Source organism: Oryx dammah, unplaced genomic scaffold (assembly GCF_014754425.2).
Source record: "Oryx dammah isolate SB20612 unplaced genomic scaffold, SCBI_Odam_1.1 HiC_scaffold_4, whole genome shotgun sequence".
Classification (NCBI taxonomy): domain Eukaryota; kingdom Metazoa; phylum Chordata; class Mammalia; order Artiodactyla; family Bovidae; genus Oryx; species Oryx dammah.
This window is the reverse complement of record NW_024070188.1, coordinates 32,039,777-32,063,144: the sequence shown is the minus strand read 5'-3', so window position 1 is coordinate 32,063,144 and position 23,368 is coordinate 32,039,777. Positions and strand designations below refer to the sequence as shown.

The window sequence follows — 23,368 nt, the reverse complement described above, 5'->3', positions numbered from 1 at the left end:
CAGGCCCTGGGTGTGCCTTGTGCTGAAGGATAGTGCCCACACTGTGATGGATGAAGTACAGGTGGCCCAGGGAAGATGCTCTCCACCCAGATACAAGGCTAGGTCTGGAAGATGAGTCACACCTTCAGGAAGTCTGGGGTTCATCCTCTCTTGATCAGATTTTATCATTTCTGGGTGCCAGCAGCTTACACTAAATGTCATAAAATGTCAGTGATACCCCTGTCTATATTCTAACTATGCTAACTCCTTTCTACATTCTTCACATAAGTAAACCCTGTTCATTTTCATAGGCAGAATCTTCCATCAATTCTCCTTGACATGTAACCGTCAATAAAGTAGTTATGAACCCAGGACAAGCAACCAGAATCCTTTTTTAGGAACCGAGGTGAACAATAGAAGGCGAGGTTATCTCATGAGATCTGGGCTATGTAAAACCTGAAGGGGCAAGGACCATCTTTCTCTATCATGTGGGAGAGGCTACTGGAAAACAAAACAATCAGAGAAGAGCAGATCACCTAAGAGACAGGGACAGACAGGTTAACAGAAATATCACTAGCAGTCCTAGATCAAGCTGTGCCTTACAGCATGTACTGATCTTCAATTACGTGAGCCTCTCAGCTCTTTTTAAAAAAATATATATATATAAAGGTGCTGTTCATCATGACTCCTGACTGATACAGCTTTTCCAAGGCCCCTCAGCTCAAGCACCCCAGGCTGGAAGAGGATGAATCCACCAGAAGCTTGCCTGAGGGCTGGATGGGAAAGCCTAGAAAAAGTGATCATCAGTAAATGAGAAAGAGTGAAATATTAAACATTCTAATCAAAAATCTTTAAGGTAACAAAAAAATAAAATAAAAATAAATCAATGAGTTAGAAAATTAAAGGATACAACTTAAAAGTTCTAGAACCATTCCTTTCTAAAAACAAACAATCCCCCTTCCCCCTCGCCCACCACATTCAACCAAAGTTCTGGCTAAACTAATTATAAAGAGGAAAGAGGTTACAGATACTGGAAATTTGAAACGATATAGACAGACACACAAACATGGAGAATAAAGTCATTGTAAGAAATATTTCACATAACCCCTCGCTAGTAAGTTTTAAAATCTCAATGACATGGACAATTTTCTAGGAAATACAAACCACTAAAATGGATCCAAATAAAAGAAGATATGAACAGAGCCCAAGAATTAACTGCAATAAAAGAATTTGTCCTAGATAGCTCTAAAGCTTTAAATGATCAAGCAGATAATCCCTGTGCTATTTAAGCCACTTAATAATAAATGCAATAGCAAACATTTATTAAGCACTTACTTGTGCCTACCACTCTGCTACATGCTTCACAAACATTATCACTCAGTTTTTACCACTACCATATATAGTAGTTTTCTCCAAATTATAAATTAGAGAATTGAAGTTTAGAGAGGTTGATAAGCATGACCAATGTCACACCTCTGATAAAATTGTGGAGTTAAAATTCAAACCTGCCTACCTCTAAAGCTATTCATTAAACAATTATACATTGTTGCTTTCCCATGAATAAACAGGTTCCCAGATCTTGAAAGAGTTCTCATCTGCTGCTGGGAAGGACAGGGTAGAAAAGAAGTTCTGGAAGAAGGGAGACATTAGGATGCTACTGAATGTCTAGCTCGGTGGCAGTGCATGCCTGAACCAGGCAGTGCCAGCGGGGATAAAAACAAGAAGGGTATGAGATTTTACAGAGGCAACTGGAGGTCCAGAAAATCGTGTGCATGATTATACACAGAGCTGCTCCAAACGGTCAGAGTGCCATCCAGTGCTATACAGGAGAGTTCTGGAAGTCTTTATTATGACATATGCCTTGATTTCCCCCAATGAGAAAAATCAGAATCACAAATAAAATCCCTCCAGTTTACAAAGATGCTCTGAACAAGTGAGGCATCTATGAGAATTTTAGCTCCTTGAAAGTGCCCTCTATAAAGCAAAGCTATTATTGTTCTCCGCTGCTGCTGCTGCTGCTAAGTCGCTTCAGTCGTGTCCAACTCTGTGCGACCCCAGAGACGGCAGCCCACCAGGCTCCCCCGTCCCTGGGATTCTCCAGGCAAGAACACTGGAGTGGGTTGCCATTTCCTTCTCCAATACATGAAAGTGAAAAGTGAAAGTGAAGTTGCTCAGTCGTGTCCGACTCTTAGCGACCCCATGAACTACAGCCTACCATGCTCCTCTGTCCATGGGATTTTCCAGGCAAGAGTACTGGAGTGGGTTGCCATTGTTTTCTCCTTATTGTTCTCTAATCATCTCTATAAAGCAAAGGTATTACTGTTCTCTAATCATGTCTAAGCATTCTCTAAGGCAGGTTTTCCAAGCTTTCTGGATCTTAAGAATTACCAGATGAGGTGCTTGGGAAACAGATTTCTACTCCTATCAGATACTCTAAAAGTAGATCTTGAGCATGTCTATTTTTAACAAGTACCCAGGTGATTTTTGGGCTTCACAGGTGGCTCAGTGGGTAAAGAATCCACCTGCAAAGCAGGAGGGTTTGATCCTTGGGTTGGGAAGATTCCCTGAAGGAGGGCATGGCAACCCACTTCAGTGTTCTTGACTGGAGAATCCCATGGACTGGGGAGCCTGGTGAGCTGCAGTCCACATAGTTGCAAAGAGTTGGACATGACTGAAGCGACTAAGCACAGATGCATGCACGCACAGGTGGTTTTTAACACTGAGTGCTTTCCCCCTGGACATGGCAGACACCTAAGAGAAGAGAAAGCAGCTCAGAGAAGTCACAATCATCTTCGTTCTTTAGTTGTTGGTTCTTTAATAACTGTTTTCCCAAAGATAGCATGTCTGATGTCAACATTTGTCACAGAGGAAATGTAGATTATTGGAGCCAAAGCTGAGTAGTGCTTATGGGGAAAATATTAATGTTAAATGTACTCAAGTACCTTAAGAAGTTCATCAATGGTTTGGGGGCTGCTTTCCCTGGTGGTGAACAAATGGGACAAGACTCCCAGCCTCTATTCAAGGTGTGGCTCAGCCTCCTTTTGGCACTTACCTCCAGCAGCTCCAGTCTCTGGTCTGCCTAGGATGGCATGTGATTCCAAGCTGGCATGGACCACGTTTCTCTTGCTCACGACAGCTCATCCTTCTCCCCCCCACCATGTAATCTAATGTTCCGATTAGTGGACACACAAGTAAACACAGGACAGGGGAGGAAAGAGAACGAAGCCAGTGGATCTGTGGCATTTGGGCTGCCAGGACCCATTTTCCTCTCCAGGGTTCTCCCTGCTTAGTGAGATGACTCCACACAGCTGTCCTGTCACTGCAGAAGCAAAAGAAGGTCCCCAAGGTTTCTACCAAATCTTTTTTCATTGCCACAGTACAGCCAAGGGATGAGCACAAACATGTCTGGAGCCTGGCCAAACAGAACTCCCTCTCCTGGGATGCAGTCATTGAACAAGAGACAGAGGGTTGAAGGACTGTAATCACTGATGCCATTAGCAGTGTTGCCTGAAAAGTGGAAATTCCCACCACGGAGCTCTAGAACTACCTGGTTCCTGCCTGCTCCAAGCCTAGCTCTCCAGTCCACCCAGAAGCTGGCCTCATTGTCCCTGCTATGAATTCCTTACTTGCCAAACGTCGCCAGAATTAATTTCGGCTGCTTGCCTCAAAAATCCCATTGCAGAAAGCAAGAAAAAGACAAAAGAAAGGACTGCTTAGAAAAGAGGATGGCCCAGTACCAGCAAACTCTATCATACTTTGGACAATTACCCCAAGCAGAGATCAAAAGGACATGGTTCTCTAAATACACATTTCAACTGTGGATTTACAAGAAACCATACTAAGGCTAAACATTTCTGTAGGTGATGAAACATTTTTAAGACCTTAGAAGTCTTGGAGACTGAGATAATAACTGGTAATATATCTACCTAAAGCATTTCCTGTTTCTAGTAGAGAAGAAACAACATAGTAGTAATTCTCAATCCAGGTCCTTACATGAAACATTAATAACGGAGGGCAGGGCATTTCACGATGGGTTCATAAACACCAATTAAAAGAGGTGTTTACCTAACAGCTTCAGGGTAATCTTTGGCCTAGTTTAATCACTGCGCTTTAGAACAATAAAACCACACTTACAAGTCACAATTCCAACCACTGGCAGAGGTGGAGATTCAATGCTCAAAATATAGGTATCTTTTTCTAAGACACTAGATTTCAAAAGGAAAATGCTGCCTACTTTTGTAGATGACAATAAAAAGATACAGATGTCTCTAAAGTTCAACATTCTGAGTAAGCAAATAAGAGGACTAGAGTCCGAAGGTCTACATTTCAATACATTGAAGCAGCAACACCTAAGCTGTACCACCTTTGTATAGAGCTCTGCTGAGCATGGAAAATGAACTGTTACCTGCATTTTCTCAGCTGGGTGTTGCTAAAAGCTTGGATCTAGATGAACTGAGTGTGACTATATTCATTTTATAGATGAAGAAAAGAAATCCCAGGTAAGACATCTGGCTGTACTCACAGGTCGAGAAAATGGAAGCCTAAAGGCTACGACTTCCAGTCCCATCTGGCAAATACTCTGTTCCTCTGCCCTGTGTCCCAACAGAAGCGACACCAGCAATGTCACAGTACAAAAAGCATGTTCACAGTTTGTCCTAAAGTCTACAAAAGAACACTGCAAACCAAAACCAGTCTTCTATGCTGTGAATTATATCTAGTATTCCTCCACTCCCAGTCAGCTTCATCTGCTGTCTGCTGGCTTAGAGACACTGAACTAGCCCTTCACATGAGTGTACATCCTGAGAGCAAGCTTTCCCTCTGTAGGCTCTGCTGCCTGGCAGCCTGAGGGGGAGATGTGAGTGGACAAAAGGATCTCAGCTCCCCCAGCCCCTCATCAGTTCTTGCCCATGATGGCCATGTCCCACACATGGGGGGGGGGGGGAGGAGTTCGGTTCCTATTAAGAGATCTTCTCTCATGATCCACAAGGCAAATAGAGCTATTGGTACTGTCATTTAACCCAAGGCAGTTCTCAGGGAGGGGAAAAAACAAATTGGTCTTTTGATATCTGCAGCTGGTATCCTACATTTGCTTACCTCCTGGACCAAAGCCCCAGGACAGGGCTTCTGTGGAAGCTAGACTTGACAATTAGCTACAATAACAGATGTAAATTCTTCCCCTTTTGTAAGTATCTCCCCTTCACTAAGTAACAAGTTCTGGAATTCAATCAAGAGGTCAAAGCTGCAACAAGATGGAGTTAAATGAGGAGTCTCTTCAAAAGGTGAGAAGGATGCTGCCTCTATCTGGATTTCAGGGCTGCAAAACCAAGCCCAGAGATGCAGAGGATTTCTCACTATTAGGAAAGGGAGCAGATGGTGCCCTGTGGACTGACTGCACCACGATGGGCGGGGAGGCCAGGAGAGAGAAATACGCATTTGGTATCCTCCCAGGGACCCGTGAGCAAGATGGCTGCTGCAGTGACAAGAGCAGTGTAAGCAAACTTCAAGGGCTTGAAGGGCAGCGCAAGGCGCAGGGGGCACAGCAGCCCCCTTGCCAGTGTACACCAAAGCTTCTACAATTCCCCAGGAAGAGTGGTCCATCTGCACAAAGAACACAGGATGACGGGGAAGTCACTGGGCTTGGCAACTGAGCCACTGCTGATCACAGAGATGGATGACAGATGGGACAAAGGAAGAAGGGGTGTGAGCCACCTGAAAGGGGTGCAACGACTGCCTTACAGACAGGAAGAGAGGAGACGGCCCGTGGTAAGAGCTGAAATGAGAAGTGAGTAGGGCTCACCCAAAGGGGCCAAGACACCAACTAAGACAAAGAAATATGCTACAGAGAGCTAAGGCAGAGTGTGGGGTTTGGGGTTCACTTGTCTGTCTGTCCCGGGAAATTTAGGAAGTTAGATTAGGAAGTGAATCACATGCACATTACAGTCAATGGGTGGGGGGGGGGGTAGGCATCTTACTATTAGTAGTCTGGAGGCTCAAGTCCCCTCAGAGTCAAAGCATCAGGCTGCACACACACATCAACGCTGCTGCACACACTTCTTCCATGACCTGCGGAGGACAAGCTGGGAGAGCCTGCTGACTGGGAAGTATGGGCTCACCACTGCTGGGACCTGCCTCACAGTCTTCAAATTCTTTTCAATGAGTGAAACCTCTCCCTCTACCGTCTCACTTCCAAGGTTTCCCTGGTGTTCCACTTACCCCAGTGAGACTTCACTATGGTTTAGACGTCTACCTCCAGAGTACACCGCAGTTAGCAGATGTCTAAAGAGCTTTTAACACAGAGTCTTCCCTTTATCTTTTGTTAGGTTTGTATTTCCCTACAGATTTTTCTAGAACAGTGAGCAAAAAACAGCAACAAACCACCGTCTCTGAGCCCTACAAAGGCCTATAAAGTTGTCAGCCCCAAGAGCGCTGCAGGAGGACTTGCCACTTAGCAAAGCAAAGCTCACAGCCCAGCACTGTAACAGACGCACGGACTACTGCGTCAAGCACAGCTGCCAGGTTCAACTTAACTGCTAAACCACCGTTGGATGCGGAGATTTTCAATTTTCCACTATTAAAAATAACACTTGAAACTGGCCCTTTTCTATCTGAAGTGACACTATTACTCTCCCAGGAGGCCTGAAAACTCTTTTGTCCTTAAGTATTTACTTTTTGTTAATGCTATTGGGTGGGTTGATTTCTCATCATTGATGTTATGTATGAGTGGTATTGATTTTGTATTTATTCCATACATGCAGGCTTTATTCAATTCATTGTTTTCAGTTGTTTCCCTTACATTTTCTAGATGCATAATCACAGAATCGATAATTAATGATAATTTTATTTTATCCTCTACAAATTTTAGTTCATGTTATAATGCACTGGTCAAAGTTTTGCAAACATATGAAAACAGCAGTGACAGACTTAATCCAGTCTAGTGTTCAGGTTGCTTTGAATACTTACTATTAAAGCTATTACTATTTTTCAGTTCAGTTCAGTTCAGTCGCTCAGTCGTGTCCGACTCTTTGCAACTCCATGAATTGCAGCACGCCAGGCCTCCTTGTCCATCACCATCTCCTGGAGTTCACTCAGACTCATGTCCATCGAGTCCATGATGCCATCCAGCCATCTCATCCTCGGCCGTCCCCTTTTCCTCCTGCCCCCAATCCTTCCCAGCATCAGAGTCTTTTCCAATGAGTCAACTCTTCGCATCAGGTGGCCAAAGTACTGGAGCTTCAGCTTTAGATCATTCCTTCCAAAGAAATCCCAGGGCTTATCTCCTTCAGAACGGACTGGTTGGATCTCCTTGCAGTCCAAGGGACTCTCGAGTCTTCTCCAACACCACAGTTCAAAAGCATCAATTCTTCAGCGCTCAGCCTTCTTCACAGTCCAACTCTCACATCCATACATGACCACAGGGAAAACCATAGCCTTGACTAGACGGACTTTAGTCGGCAAAATAGTGTCTCTGCTTTTGAATATGCTATCTAGGTTGGTCATAACTTTTCTTCCAAGGACTAAGCGTCTTTTAATTTCATGGCTGCAGTCACCATCTGCAGTGATTTTGGAGCCCCCCAAAATAAAGTCTGACACTGTTTCCACTGTTTCCCCATCTATTTCCCATGATGTGATAGGACCAGATACCATGATCTTTGTTTTCTGAATGTTGAGCTTTAAGCCAACTTTTTCGCTTTCCTCTTTCACTTTCATCAAGAGGCTTAGCTCCTCTTCACTTTCTGCCATAAGGGTGGTGTCATCTGCATATCTGAGGTGATTGATATTTCTCCCGGCAATCTTGATTCCAGCTTGTGTTTCTTCCAGTCCAGTGTTTCTCATGATGTACTCTGCATATAAGTTAAATAAGCAGGGTGACAATATACAGCCTTGACGTACTCCTTTTCCTGTTTGGAACCAGTCTCTTGTTCCATGTCCCGCTCTAACTGTTGCTTCCTGATCTGCATACAGATTTCTCAAGAGGCTGGTTAGGTGGTCTGGTATTCCCATCTCTTTCAGAATTTTCCACAGTTTATTGTGATCCACACAGTCAAAGGCTTTGGCATAGTCAATAAAGCAGAAATAGATGTTTTTCTGGAACTCTCTTGCTTTTTCCATGATCCAGCGGATGTTGGCAATTTGATCTCTGGCTCCTCTGCCTTTTCTAAAACCAGCTTGAACATGAGGGAGTTCACGGTTCACGTATTGCTGAAGCCTGGCTTGAAGAATTTTGAGCATTACTTTACTGGCACGTGAGATGAGTGCAGTTGTGCAGTTGTTTGAGCATTCTTTGGTATTGCCTTTCTTTGGGATTGGAATGAAAACTGACCTTTTCCAGTCCTGTGGCCACTGCTGAGTTTTCCAAATTTGCTGACATATTGAGTGTAGTAGCACTTTCACAGCATCATCTGTCAGGATTTGAAACAGCTCAACTGGAATTACATCACCTCCACTAGCTTTGTTTGTAGTGATGCTTTCTAAGGCCCACTTGACTTCACTTTCCAAGATATCTGGCTCTAGTTTAGTGATCACATCATCATGATTATCTGGGTCGTGAAGATCTTTTTTGTACAGTTCTTCCATGTATTCTTGCCACCTCTTCTTAATATCTTCTGCTTCTGTTAGGTCCATACCATTTCTGTCCTTTATCAAGCCCATCTTTGCATGAAATGTTCCCTTGGTATCTCTATTTTTCTTGAAGAGATCTCTAGTCTTTCCCAATCTGTTCTTTTCCTCTATTTCTTTGCATTGATCGCTGAAGAAGGCTTTCTTATCTCTTCTTGCCATTCTTTGGACTCTGCATTCAGATGCTTATATATTTCCTTTTCTCCTTTGCTTTTTGCCTCTCTTTTCACAGCTATTTGTAAGGCCTCCCCAGACAGCCATTTTGCTTTTTTGCATTTCTTTTCCATGGGGATGGTCTTGATCCCTGTCTCCTGTAAATGTCACGAACCTCTGTCCATAGTTCATCAGGCACTCTATCTATCAGATCTAGGCCCTTAAATCTATTTCTCACTTCCACTGTATAATCAGAAGGGATTTGATTTAGGTCATACCTGAATGGTCTAGCGGTTTTCCCTACTTTCTTCAATTTCAGTCTGAATTTGGTAATAAGGAATTCATGATCTGAGCCACAGTCAGCTACTGGTCTTGATTTTGTTGACTGTATAGAGTTTCTCCATCTTTGGCTGCAAAGAATATAATCAATCTGATTTTGGTGTTGACCATCTGGTGATGTCCATGTGTAGAGTCTTCTCTTGTGTTATTGGAAGATGGTGTTTGTTATGACCAGTGCATTTTCTTGGCAAAACTCTATGAGTCATTGCCCTGCTTCATTCCGCATTCCAAGGCCAAATTTGCCTGTTATTCCAGGTGTTTCTTGACTGCCTACTTTTGCATTCCAGTCCCCTATAATGAAAAGGACATCTTTTTGGGGTGTTAGTTCTAAAAGGTCTTGTAGGTCTTCATAAAACTGTTCAACTTCAGCTTCTTCAGTGTTACTGGTTGGGCCACAGACTTGGATAAATGTGATATTGAATGGTTTGCCTTGGAGACGAACAGAGATCATTCTGTCGTTTTTGAGATTGCATCCAAGTACTGCATTTCGGACTCTTTTGTTGACCATGATGGCTACTCCATTTCTTCTGAGGGATTCCTGCCCGCAGTAGTAGATATAACGATAATCTGAGTTAAATTCACCCATTCCAGTCCATTTTACTTCGCTGATTCCTAGAATGTCGACGTTCACCCTTGCCATCTCTTGTTTGACCACTTCCAATTTGCCTTGATTCACGGACCCGACATTCCAGGTCCCTATGCAATATTGCTCTTTACAGCATTGGATCTTGCTTCTATCACCAGTCACATCCACAACTGGGTATTGTTTTTGCTTTGGCTCCATCCCTACATTACTATTTTTAGTTTTAGATTTTTTAAAAAATTCTTAAAACATTACCTAGATTAGTTATATAGGTTTACTTAATCTACAGATAAAATAATATTAAACTAAATTTCTGTGGCAAATTCTGCTTTTTTATTTTTAACCTGCTATCATTGTTTATAGTCTTCACATCAACGTTCACCTGAAAGGTTGGTCCAAATCTTCACTGTCCAATACTGGCAGCCATTAGCCACATGTGGTAACTGAGTGCTCAATATGTGGCTGCTCTGAAGAGGAGAGAGAAAAAGTTGACTCAAAGCTCAACCTTCAGAAAACTAAGATCATGGCATCTGGTCCCATCACTTCATGGGAAATAGATGGGGAAACAGTGTCAGACTTTATTTTTGGGGGCTCCAAAATCACTGCAGATGGTGACTGCAGCCATGACTGCAGCCATGAAATTAAAAGATTACTCCTTGGAAGGAAAGTTATGACCAACCTAGATAGCATATTCAAAAGCAGAGATATTACTTTGCCAACAAAGGTCCGTCTAGTCATGGCTATGGTTTTTCCAGTGGTCATGTATGGATGTGAGAGTTGGACTGTGAAGAAAGCTGAGCGCCGAAGAATTGATGCTTTTGAAGTGTGGTGTTGGAGAAGACTCTTGAGAGTCCCTTGGACTGCAAGGAGGTCCAGCCAGTCCATTCTGAAGGAGATCAGTCCTGGGTGTTCTTTGGAAGGAATGATGCTAAAGCTGAAACTCCAGTACTTTGGCAACCTCATGCGAAGAGCTGACTCATTGGAAAAGACTCTGATGCTGGGAGGGATTGGGGGCAGGAGGAAAAGGGGACGACAGAGGATGAGATGGCTGGATGGCATCACTGACTCAATGGACTTGAGATCTGAGTGAACTCTGGGAGTTGGTGATGGACAGGGAGGCCTGGCATGCTGCAATTCATGGGGTTGCAAAGAGTGGGACACTACTGAGCGCCTGAACTGAACTGAATTGATATGTGCTGTAAGTGTAATATTGGAGAAGGCGATGGCACCCCAATCCAGTACTCTTGCCTGGAAACTCCCATGGACAGAGGAGCCAGGTAGGCTGCAGTCCATGGCATCACTAAGAGTTGCACACGACTGAGCGACTTCACTGTCACTTTTCATTTTCATGCATTGGAGAAGGAAATGTCAACCTACTCCAGTATTCTTGCTTGGAGAATCCCAGGGACAGGGGAGCCTGGTGGGCTGCCATCTATGGGGTCGCACAGAGTCAGACACAACTGAAGTGACTTAGCAGCAGCAGCAAGTGTAAAATATACATTGGATTTTGAAAATTTAGTCTAAAAGAATGCAGCTACCTTAATAATATTTTATATTGATTACATGTTGAGATGTTAGTACTTTGAATATACTAAAGTACTTTAATTAATTTGTTTCTTTTTACTTTTTAATGTGGCTACTAGAAAATTTTGAATTATATATGTGGCTTACATTATATATCTATTAGGCAGTGCTGGTCTACTGTTTCCTCTTTGCAAAGTAGTTCTCCCAAGTTTTTAAATTAAGGTTGAACTGATCTCAAAGAAACAACTGAGCTGCACAGGATATTCTACAGACTGGTACATCTGCTATAAAATAGGGTTATGTGGGCTTTGGCAGCTTGAAAGGACTCATCCAGATTCAAGTCTCCACCACCACCATCTTTGAGAATTTTCAAGTTACAAGTCTGCTGATATTTCTTTAATAAAGGATAAAGCCTCAAATGCCAGGAACTGTCAGAATTGGATAAGCTCTATTAAACATGAGATTAAATCAAAGACTTACTGATAGCATTTCAGATCTTGAGCTATCAATGTTCCTCACTTCCGGGCTGGTTTTTATTGAAAATGTAACAAGCAGCTTTTTTTTTTGTTTTAAAGGCTACATGAAGATTTTCCTCTTTACACCGAGGTATGGCTAATACACCCACTTCTGGGTACATGCCTCTAACTCTGAGTAGAAAATGTTCCTGCTGCTCTTCTGCTCATTAGAAAAACACACCCTATCTTTTCAGTCTGAGACAAAAATTTCACTCATCAGATCTCATATGACAACCAGCTGCTGTCAATAACGAGGTTGCTTCAGGAGAAGGATGCGGGGCAGGCACTAGCTGTACAGCCCTGACACCTGAGGAGCACTGCCTGGACAAGTTAGCATGAAGCAGGCACGGAAGGGTCACCTGACGTGCTTGTAGGAGGACCCATAACATCCCATAGCGAGCAAAGACATGACTCCACTCCTACAGCGTGCATTCTCAAAGCTACTACACCCAGAGTCTTTGATTTTTTTAAATCATTTCTTTAATGTGAAGTTGATAACCACCTGGACCACACGATTCCACTCATAAGCTGAGTGACCCTGGACACGTTATTTAATCATTCAAACTCAATTTCTTCATCTGTGAAATGGGGAAAAGAAAAAGATCTACTTCAGGATTTGAGAACTGAATGAGACAGGGTATGCAAAGCTACCCCTGAAGTGCCCAGCACACAGTTAACATCTATAATTAAGTACATACCATGAAAATAACAGTGTATATACCAATGTCATTAGCGTCTATCCAATGCTGACTAGAAGATCACTAATTAGCAAAGTTTCACCTACTAGTTAAGTGGCTTGTCAACCACAGGACCAGACATCATCAAATATGGAAGGCATAGCAAAATGTGCATGCATTAACACGTAAACAAAATCTGGGTCATTCTAACATAGCTGAATCACTCAATCCCCATCAAAGGCTGCAGAAATCCAGGTTGTACCCAATTCCTTAGACAAAGGAATCAACACAGAATCAGTCCTTGGGGGCAGTTTTCCAGAGATGCACAGGAAGTTCATCTGCTTCTCTCTGGCTCTCCATCCACTACAGGCTATGTGGCTGCCTGTGACCCTCTGTTTTCAGGCTCAATCCGCCTCAGCCCAGTCCAAAGTTGGAGGACCAAGATTGTCTGTGGCAGGGTTGAGGAGAGGTCGCAGCCTTGCCCCTGCTCCCTGCTCCTCCTAGCCTCACTTGCAGAGCCGCAGCCTCTGCCTGCTCCTCCACTTACCCATTTGTTTTTCATTTGCTACCCACCAACCTCTAAAACTCACTGCTTCACCAAAGAAAAATAAAAATCCAAACATCAATCATTCTCACCCATGAGACCTCTGTCTTTCTTGAAAGGAATGGGGAAAGGTTGAGAATGAAGGAGTACAGATACAAATAAAAACCATGAGAAAACCTCAAAATGGTGGTTTGCTTACTTGAAGGACAAAGGACAGGGAAGAAGTTTTAAGAGTTTCTGCAGTGGGCAGAGGAGAAGAGAAATGCTTGCCATAAAGAACAGCTAAGGGTGGCAGAAAGAGAAGCAGGCAAGCTAGTGCCTTGGGAACGCAGGGAGAAAAACAAGTTGACATGGGATTTACTCCAGCAGGAGCAACCTCTTTCTGCTCCTGCTGTCTCCTCTTCCATGTAACATCGTGCCTGGCTAAGCCCTTCACTCCACTCCATTCCTGGTGAAGCTTTTCCCTAAGGACATGAAGGCAGAGGAGTCTGCAACCCACTGCCCAGGGAGTGTGAAAGAGTTGCGGGAGTACGGGACAGGGAGTGGGGGTGTGCGTGGGCAAGGAAAGCACCCCAATCCCACTAGCCAGGTCCACATCAGGAGGGAACGCCTTCTTGGAAAATCTGAATTGTCTTGGAAATCTGAGTTCAGTTCTCTAGAGAACACTGATATATACAGTGGCGAGGGACCACGAGATACAAGAACAGCTAAGACATAGGCTTTTAGAAGCTGGCCTAGAAAACCACTCAGCAGGCATTAACTTTTTTCTTTTTCTTTTTTTTTTTTTTAATGGGAAATGTACTCTGGGATTCTAAAGAAGCTCAAATAAACTTCTGGAGTGCTGAGGATATTAGAAATTGTATACATATTTTTTTATAAACCAAGTTAATATGGCTATAAATAAAAAAGTCAAAGAACTTGGAGTGGATTGGAGAAACACTATTCCCTCATCCAAGCAAACTTAACCACATACAGCAAATGTAAATAATGAACCTCAAATGACAAGTCTTGGGCACTCCAAGAAGGAAAATAGTATCCACTGGACATCGCACTTAGGGGTAAGCTTCATTAACAAAATGAGACTTCACCTCAAAATACTACATGGTTCTCCAAAAGAATAGGAAAATTTCATATTTTTAGACAGAGTAGAAAATTCTCCCCTTCATCCCCTTATAAAATATAAAAAGATACTGAGAATTCAGTTTACTTATAATTTAGTTGTTGTATTGTTGTTGCATTAAAATCAGTAAGTAATCTAAGACCAGCATTCAGTTTTCAAGACTTGGTACAACTTCCTCAATATATTTTCTTTCCTTTGGGAAAAAAATGTATTAGGCAATTTTTTTTTCACATAGTTATTCTCTAGGTTTTTATTTTTCTTTGGTAAAAATTTGTTTTCCTTTTTTCAAATACTTTCATTTTGAACAGTTGGTTCATCAGTGTCCCTATAGTCCATAAGTACGATTCAAAACAGCTATGTGATCTTCTATGGGACTACAAACACTTTCACTTTTTCTCGTGAATCATTTCAGAGAGTGGTAGTATAACACGTCTATTCATCATCCCACTGCAGACAGCAAAGGATAATACCAGGAGGGAAAAGCCATGGTTACTGATGTTTAGTTTGGTCTGAGCTATGAAGACCACCTTCTCCTTCATCATAAGTCCTCATTTACCTTCGTCTGCTCGCTGTCTGGGTCTTCAAGCCAAGCGTAAGGGTCACAGATTTTATGCCCGTGATAATCCTGTACCTGCAAAAGACAAAATGTGGTATTAGATAACTCGTGTCTAACCCCAACTACATCACTACTTTTCAAATGTGATGGAGATAGTAAAGGGGCAGTCAAATAGCCCAACTGGCTCACTGGCAACGTGTCTGCCCAAATTGCTACATGAACTGAAGTTGGCAGGTTCTCAAAGGTGTCAAACCACCCTTAATGAAAAGAACATTTTAGCTGGAGCGGGAAGAGAGATGAAAGGTCAGAATGGGAACAGCTCTGTCTGTACAACACAAAACAAAAGGCTGCCACTGTGTTAAAGAAACTTGAAAACATGTTGGTGGCCAAGCGCTGAGTGACACAACGCAGAGGGGACACCGGAAGGGCCCGCTTGGGAAGGAGCCATCACGCACGGTGCACTGCCCTGTTCTTGCTTAGCTTACAGACGCTTAGGAGATCTCCCAACAGTGTACAGGATGATCAGTTTTGGCTTTAATCTAAACTACCGAAAAGCAAGTTAACTAATGTGTAATGATGCTCAGTGACGTCAGAGAAAGCTGACTTTCATGCAATGAAAGAACATTTCTACAACTGAAGCTTCTAGTCTGTTCAATGTATTGTTATGAAATGCTTTCTTTCACTGTGTAAGAAAGGAGGCACAAAGGTATCACGTGTTCAGACTACCCTGATATTTGAAGAGATAAAACTGCTGAGTGCCAGGAGAGCCTGGCTGAGGGGACGTCTTCGGAAGCCCCCTCGTGGGAACTTTTGGAAAACCAAATTTCTGGGTGGGCCTGGTCTCAGGGACTGACTGAGTCTGGAAGACGAACTGGAAGTCACCACTCCCCAGGTGATTATGCCTAAAGAAACGACCGACAGATAAATACCCCAATAACACAGTAATGTGATTAACCTAATCAAATGAAACCACACGGACAACATCTTTCCAATCAAGTCTCTCCCAACAACTGAACAACATTCCATTTGAGGCTTCCTGTGTGCAATTATCTGGAAGACAACCAGTGTCTCAGATATTCTGCACCTGTCTCCTTGGTTTTGTTCTGTAATACCAGAAGGTAAGGGCTATTCCCTAAGGAAGGCAAACATGCTCCTGGAAAAGGCAAAACCTGCTGTTTCTACTGTTTATCAAAATTCTACTGTGGCTGTTGGTCAACTGAGACTCTCCCAAGCCTCAGACCCCTGGCTTTCTGCAAGGGGTCAGCATCTGTCCTCATCTGGTGCTGGGGAGAGAGTACCTGGAGACATGCCCACCTGGAAAGACAGGCAACTGAGCTGGAACATAAGAACTGCTCAGCATATAATGACCAAAAAGTGCAAGGCACATAAAACCAGTTGAAAGCCTTCCCGATGAGTCTTCCTAAAATTACCAATTTTCAATCCTTACCCAAAATCTCTCTAAATTTTAGCTGATTATCACCACTGAAGAAAAGGTTTTCGGCCCTGTTTTCTCATCTGCAAGTCTCTTACATTTTACACACCTTGCTGCTACTGCTGCTAAGTCACTTCAGTCGTGTCCGACTCTGTGCGACCCCAAAGATGGCAGCCCACCAGGCTCCCCCATCTGTGGGATTCTCCAGGCAAGAACACTGGAGTGGCTTGCCATTTCCTTCTCCAATGCAGGGAAGTGAAAAGTGAAGGTGAAGTTGCCCAGTCGTGTCCGACTCTTAGAGATCCCATGGACTGCAGCCTACCAGGCTCCTCCAACCATGGGATTTTCCAGGCAAGAGTACTGGAGTGGGGTGCCATTGCCTTCTCTGTACACACCTTGAAATGGCTGCAAAACATGCTTACAATAACAACCATCTTTTCTCTGACAATAGGAATCCAAAAAATGTAAAGTTGTGCAAGATCTTCCAACCCAGTATTTTTAGGAGCAATGTCAAGCACAAGATGGCAACATGCCCAGGGCCACACAGAGTTCAGAATCAGAGCTGAGACTCAAAACAATCTGCAAACAGCTCTCCCCCAAATATTCCTTGGAAGGGATGGACCAGACACTTTAAAAATGTTCCTCAATTCAGTTCAGTTCAGTCGCTCAGTCATGTCTGACTCTTTGCAACCCCATGGACTGCAGCATGCCAGGCCTCCCTGTCCATCGCCAACTCCCTGAGTTTACTCAAACTCATGTCCATTGAGTTGGTGATGCCATCCAACCATCTCATCCTCTGTCATCCCCTTCTCCTCCTGCCTTCAATCTTCCCCAGCAGCATCAGGGTTTTTTTCAGATGAGTCAGTTCTTCCCATCAGGTGGCCAAAGTACTGGAGTTTCGGCTCCAGCATCAGTCCTTCCAATGAATATTCAGGACTGATTTCCTTCAGGTTTGAATGGCTGGATCTCCCTGCAGTCCAAGGGACTCTCAAGAATATTCATCAATTCTTCAGCACTAAGCTTTCTTTATAGTCCAACTCTTACATCCATACATAACCACTGGAAAAACCATAGCTTTGACTAAACGTACTGTTGTTGGCAGTGTAATATCTCTGCTTTTTAACGTGCTGTCTAGGTTGGTCATAACTTTCCTTCCAAGGAGCAAGCGTCTTTTAATTTCATGGCTGCAGTCACCATGTGCAGTGATTTTGGAGCCCCCCAAAAATAGTCTGTCACTGTTTTTACTGTTTTCCCATCTATTTGCCATGAAGTGATGGAACCAGATGCCATGATCTTAGTTTTCTGAATGCTGAGTTTTAAGCCAACATTTTCACTGTCCTCTTTCACTTTCAGCAACAGGCTTTTAGTTCCTCTTCACTTTCTGCCATAAGGGTGGTGTCATCTGCATATCTGAGGTTATTGATATTTCTCCCAATAATCTTGATTCCAGCTTGTGCTTCATCCACCCTAGCATTTCTCATGATGTACTCTGCATAGAAGTTAAATAAGCAGGGTGACAATATACAGCCTTGTCACCTTTCGTTTCCCTATTTGGAACCAGTCTGTTATTCCAAGTCCAGTTGTAACTGTTACTTCCTGACCTGCATACAGGTTTCTCAAGAGGCAGGTCAGGTGGTCTGGTATTCCCATCTCTTTCAGAATTTTCCAGAGTTTGTTGTGGTCCACACAGTCAAAGTCTTCGGCGTAGTCAATAAAGCGGAAGTAGATATTTTTCTGGAACTCTCTTGCTTTTTTGATGATCCAGATGTTGGCAATTTGATCTCTGGTTTCCCTCCCTTTTCTAAATCCAGCTTGAACATCTGGAAGTTCATGGTTCATGTACTGTTGAAGCCTGGCTTGAAGAATTTTGAGCATTACTTTACTAGAGTGTGAGATGAGTGCAATTGTGCGGTAGTTTGAGCATTCTTTGGCATTGCCTTTCTTTGGGATTGGAATGAAAACTGACCTTTTCCAGTCCTGTGGCCACTGCTGAGTTTTCCAAATTTGCTGATGCTACTAAAACTCAGACATATCCAGAAACTTAACTTTTCATAGAGGGGGAAAGATTAACAGCAAATCTTAGTTTTATGGCTAAGTGAAAGTGCTGCCACAGGCTAGACCCAAAGCAATGAACGTCTGCTGAATATCCATACTGTTGTGCCTGATGTTTTAAAGCACCTTTGTAAGAGAGCTGATTATATTCCTATTTTATAGCTGCAGAATGCAGTTCACAGAGACTGGAAGGGTGAAGACTGTAGATCTGCTGTGAGCTAAACGCTGTGCCATAGTCACATTTATCTGATCTGGTCCTCACTGTAAGGCTCCTACCAACTCATTTTTCCAGATGAGGAAACTGAAGCTGGACATAGTTAAAGCAGCTGACAAGGGGCAGATGGTTAACAAGCAGGAGGTAGAACAGTGATCTCACCTTGAGCAGACCCCAAAGCCTGAGGACTTGACCTTTTGCTAAAGCAGACCAGTTGTGAATTGGCAGGTGCACAGCTGGACCTTTCCTTGGAACCCAGGGTACCCTACTGGACTGCCTACTGATGGTACTCACCTCTGAGCAAGCAGCCCCAACTTCCCAGTACCTGCCTTATAATCTAAAGCAGACTGAAGTCAGTTACTGAGCAGACATTTCTAACCAGGACAAGAAACAGATTCCCTCCAGGACAATCCCAGGAGCCATGTCCCCTCCCCCCATCCACCTGGCCCCTACATTTTTCTTTCATAACAGCATATCCTACAAATAGGGCGATCTCATAGACCACATCCCCTGAACTCAAGCTATATAGTACCTGATTCTCCCATCTGATTTAAGTTCACAAACCTTTCCATATTTCCAAAGAGGCTTTAAAAAGAGAGTTCTGATAAGACACTATCACTATTAATATTTCACTTGTATTGGTCAATAGTTTGCCTGCTGCCTCTGGGACTAAGTGCATATTTGTACACACAGCAGGCAGAGCCCATCAAACCTGGCCCCATTTCATCTTCCCTTTCCAGCTGCCATCCAAGCTTACACCCCAGATGTTCTGGTCACAATGGCCTTCCTGCCATCCCAAAACAAACGCAATTCCATGACTGTCCAGCCCTACATAACTATGACTTTAAGTCACATGACCAGGAATGTCCTTTCAACCTTAACCAACTGACCAAGCTCCAGCCTCAGTTCTCATACTGTCTCCACCTCCTGAAGCAAATTAATGTCATTCTCCTCCGCGTTTTCCACTCACACTGCACACCCTGCCACTGCAGGCCTGAATTCCCTGAGGGCAACACTCCCGGGGGATGGGCCACAGTATCACTGGAACAGCATGGTTTCCAAAACTCTGCTAGCTAATGCAGAAATCCATCCAATGGGATCGCAAGCTCCAACCCCACAGTTCAGCAGGAGACTGTTCAGTGCATGGCTGGAAGACGCTCAAGGGAGAGAGACAGAGAGCTACAGCAATGGCTAGCACCTGCTGGAGAGAAATAAACCCATCCTAGAAATCAAGGCTACAATTTGAGTAAATGCATAAGTCAAGCCTGCGTTAGTAATCAGGATGGACCAAGCGCTACATTTCCTCAGCCTTGAGGCTGATCACGACTCCTGTGATGCAAAAGAACTGGAGAGTATTACAATCCACGGTATACTCTTTTAAGTTAATTGTTCATAATCTTTCTGACACCTTCATAAAATCCTCACTTAACCCTTTCAAGAACTGTTAAACACAGATTAGGTGAACTGCAGCATTTTGGTAACCCCCAAAGTGAAAAGTTAAGGAAGAAGCACTCCTCCCCCATTTAAATAAAACAAATCTAAAACAGTACTTATCAAATGTTATAATTTTATCTCTCCTGAAAACTCAAAGATCCTCAAAAACCAAACCAAGATATTTATGCCTTCCCACTACTCATGTCTGGCATACTGCAGGGCCAGGGCATCACCTGATTGAAGGACTGATTGATACTCTTACTACAGAAGCAAGTAAGCGCTGCTGTTAGCCAAGCCAGCCCTAATAGTTCATTCAGAGAAGAGAAGGCCTGTAACAGGCAAGGGATCTGCCAAAGGGCGTCCAGGGAGGGAGTGACAAAGCCACAACTAGCACTCAGGTCTTCTTACTTGGTCTGTCCCCTTTCCATTCCTGCTCGATCACGTTACTCCTGTTGCACAAAGGAAACAACTCTTGAACCAAGGGCTTCTTGGGCGAGTAAATTTAACAAGCAAGCAGCTGAACAGACGAGAAAACATGGTTACCAGATGGCCACAGGTCAAAGAAACCATGAATGCATTAGTACCACTTGGAAGCCTTAATTTAAAACAACCCTTACATCCTTCGCTCTAAAGCCCCAGAACCCTTTACCCTAAGATGAGAAGTGGTTTAAAGTACAGACTTCAGGCACAAATCAGGTCAAAGCAAGCAGAAAAAAAACTAGAACTGTATTATACAAAAATCTTTTTATTCCAACTCTATTTTAAGTCATCTGAGGAATTTGGCTATTCCTACGAGAATTATGCCCACAACATTTGGATTTACTCCAGTTCTTAAGATGCCAAACTAATTTTTACACGCAAAAAAAAAGGTGTCTGCCCAGAATTCCACCCACGGGATCTCCACAGTGACTCTGAGGTTATCTACAAACTGAGGGAAATGGTGCCTAAGCCCTGCACTAGGCAAAACTTCATTCTGCAAAAGGCCACCCTGTACTCTTCTAAGGCCTCCTCTGCACCATCCCCCCCGACTCTGCTCTGGTTTAGGAAGACGCGGATCAGCACTGTCACACCACGGGGCCCTGCCTCACCTTCCACGGACTCTATCTCCGCCCTGAATCCCCAGCGCCCGCGGCCAGCACCCGGCAGCGGGAAGCGCTCCACACACGTTTTAAAAATCGAATGAATGAACTTCAACTCTAAGTATTTTTAATTTGTGAGTTGAAAAAGTTTGCTTTTGTCTTATAATTGGACATCATCTACACACATGCACACTTTCTCCTACCTCCATATTTAAGAGCCTCCTCCAAGCAAAAATGCAGTGACACGTTCTGTCTTCCCACTCTCTTAAGACGCCCATGCCCACCTGAGTGTTCGCCCTTGACCCCGATGATCTTGGGAAGTGGTCTAGCGGCAGCTAACCACCGGCTCCGCCGCCAGCGGGCGGAGGGTGACGGCCACCAGGGCCCCCGCGCCTCGGGAGGAGCCGGGCGCCCCCAGCCGGGTCTCGCAAACAAAGGCCGAGGGGGAGGGGAGAGCAGGGGGTGAGGGGCCGCAGGGGGTGAGGGGCCGCAGGCGGCGGGTAGTGGGCCAGGCGCAGCTGGGTACTCACAGCGGTCTCGTCGCGGTACACGTCGGGGTACTGGAAGGACAGCATGGCCGGGGACGCGCAGGGGCGGCGTGGGCTCTGGGGCGGACGCGAGCGGGCCGCGGGGCGAGGCGGGTGCCGGGAAGGCGACGGCGGCGACGGGCTGCTCTCGACCGGGACTCTCGGCCGGGACTCAGGACCGGACCGGCTGCGCGGCGGCGAGGACGTGCGGGAAGCAGGAAGCAGCTGTCGGCGAGGCCCGGAGCCCCTCCCCGGCGGGCGGGCCCAGCGGCGGCGGCGGCGGCAAGAGGGAGCGGGCGGCGCCGTGCGTGCGCCAGGCCGGGCGCACAGCTCCCTCTGCAGGAGCACCGGCCGCGCCCGCGCCGCCGCCCGGGCCCACGCCTGGACCACCGAGCCGAGGGTCCCCGCCACGCCAGCGGGGTCACGGCGCTCAGCACGCGCCGGAGAGGGATCCGCGCGGGGCGGGGACACGCCCAACACGCCGGCCCGGCCCGCGCGCCGGGCACACGTGCGATCACGCCTGCGGGGCCCACCACGCCTTCTGGCCCCTCCCGCCCTCCGCGAAGTCCCCCTGCTGGCCGCTTCGCCATTGCAGCGCTCGCCGGACTTGCCTCAAGCCGAACGAATCGCGGGGTTTGCTTATTCGGTTCTCTCATCGAATTGAAAATTCCTGTTCTAGGACTGGGTAGGGGCGGCGAAGAGAGACCTAGCCTCCCCAGCCTTGAGAGCGGAGGTTCTTGAGGTGACCTAATTCCCACCGCCTGTAACCCTGGACTTGGAAGGGCAGTAATAATGGATCGTGAGGACTAAGAAGGAAACACCACCCGTATCCTCAACACCCCTGGTGGGCGCTGTGTGATTGGGCAACTGGATTATTTCGGTGCTATGAGGTGGGAGTAGGACAACTGATGAGTCCTTAGGCTCCCCAGGTGTCTCAGTGCTAAAGAACCCGCCTGTCAATGCAGTAGGGGCAGGTTCAATCCCTGGGTTGGAAAGATCCCTTGGACAAGGAAATGGCAACCCACTTCAGTATTCTTGCCTGGAAAATCCCATGGACAGAGGAACCTGGCAGGCTACAGCCCATGGGGGTCGCAAAGAATCCAATGCGGCTGAGCAGCACACATGTCTCAAATTTACCAGTTGAGAAGGGACCAAGGTGGGAGGATTGAAAATCATCCAGGGTTTTTTTGTTCATCCTTCTGGTTCTTTTATCGGCTTGTCTTTTCTGCCAATGTGTTTGTTTATTGAACATCTTTTATTTTGGGAGTGGGGGCAGGGCAGGAGGTATTAGATGCTTGACCTCAAACCCATGATATTTTACAGTTATATTTATTCATCCTTGGGCTAGTGATACGTGTTCTGGCCTTGCTTTCTGAACTACCAGAAAGAAGCTTTACAGCTCCAGTTTCAGAGGCTGATGGCTTCCCTGGAGGTCCCCATCCCCCAGAGGCCTTGTGCTGTGGGAATAAGTAGCCTGCCAGGCTCCTCTGTCCAGAATCTGTTAAGACTGATGCCTCTGGCGTTTGCCCAGATAACCCATGCTTTAATTTGACTCTGGTTTCCAGGTAACTAACTTACTGACTGATGGAAGTGCAGTCAGTGATTTCCAACTACTTTCCCCAAAAGATTTATGTTGTTTTCCAGTGTGACTCTTAATGAAAGTCTTATATTCCTGTGTATATCTAATCTCCACAAAGCATCATAAAGTGTGCAATATTAATAGCACCTAGAATAAGAGTGAGGTTCTCTTCTTGGGCCTGCCACTAACTGTTTCACTGGCTTTGAATGAGTCCTTACATCATCACTATTTTTAAGTTACAACAGGAGAGAATTGGAGCATGTGGTTTCCAAGAATTCTGAGATTCTTTCATTCTAATCAGGAACTCAAGTTGTAGGAGCCTCAAAAGGAACCCTAGAATTAAGAATGAAATTGCCATTCGCTGGAGAGTGCTGTCCATACCTTGAGGACAGATGGAGGTGAGAGTGGGAAGTGAGACAGTAATTGTCGGTCTACTGAAAGGGCT

At 44.9% G+C, this 23,368-nt stretch overlaps 1 protein-coding gene across 1 annotated transcript in view; it reads right to left on the bottom strand.

Moving 5' to 3' along the window:
- The window catches only part of LOC120862935 (prolyl endopeptidase), a 134,234-nt gene extending 112,636 nt beyond the window's left edge, over window positions 1-21,598 (bottom strand). Inside the window, exons 1-2 of the mRNA XM_040239108.1 lie at window positions 21,348-21,598; window positions 14,607-14,681 (exon numbers count right to left, since the gene is read on the bottom strand). Of these exons, the coding sequence (XP_040095042.1) occupies window positions 14,607-14,681; window positions 21,348-21,392 (120 nt within the window). The 5' untranslated portion in view covers window positions 21,393-21,598. The remainder of the gene's footprint in view (window positions 1-14,606; window positions 14,682-21,347) is intronic.
- Between the last annotated feature and the right edge of the window lie 1,770 nt (window positions 21,599-23,368).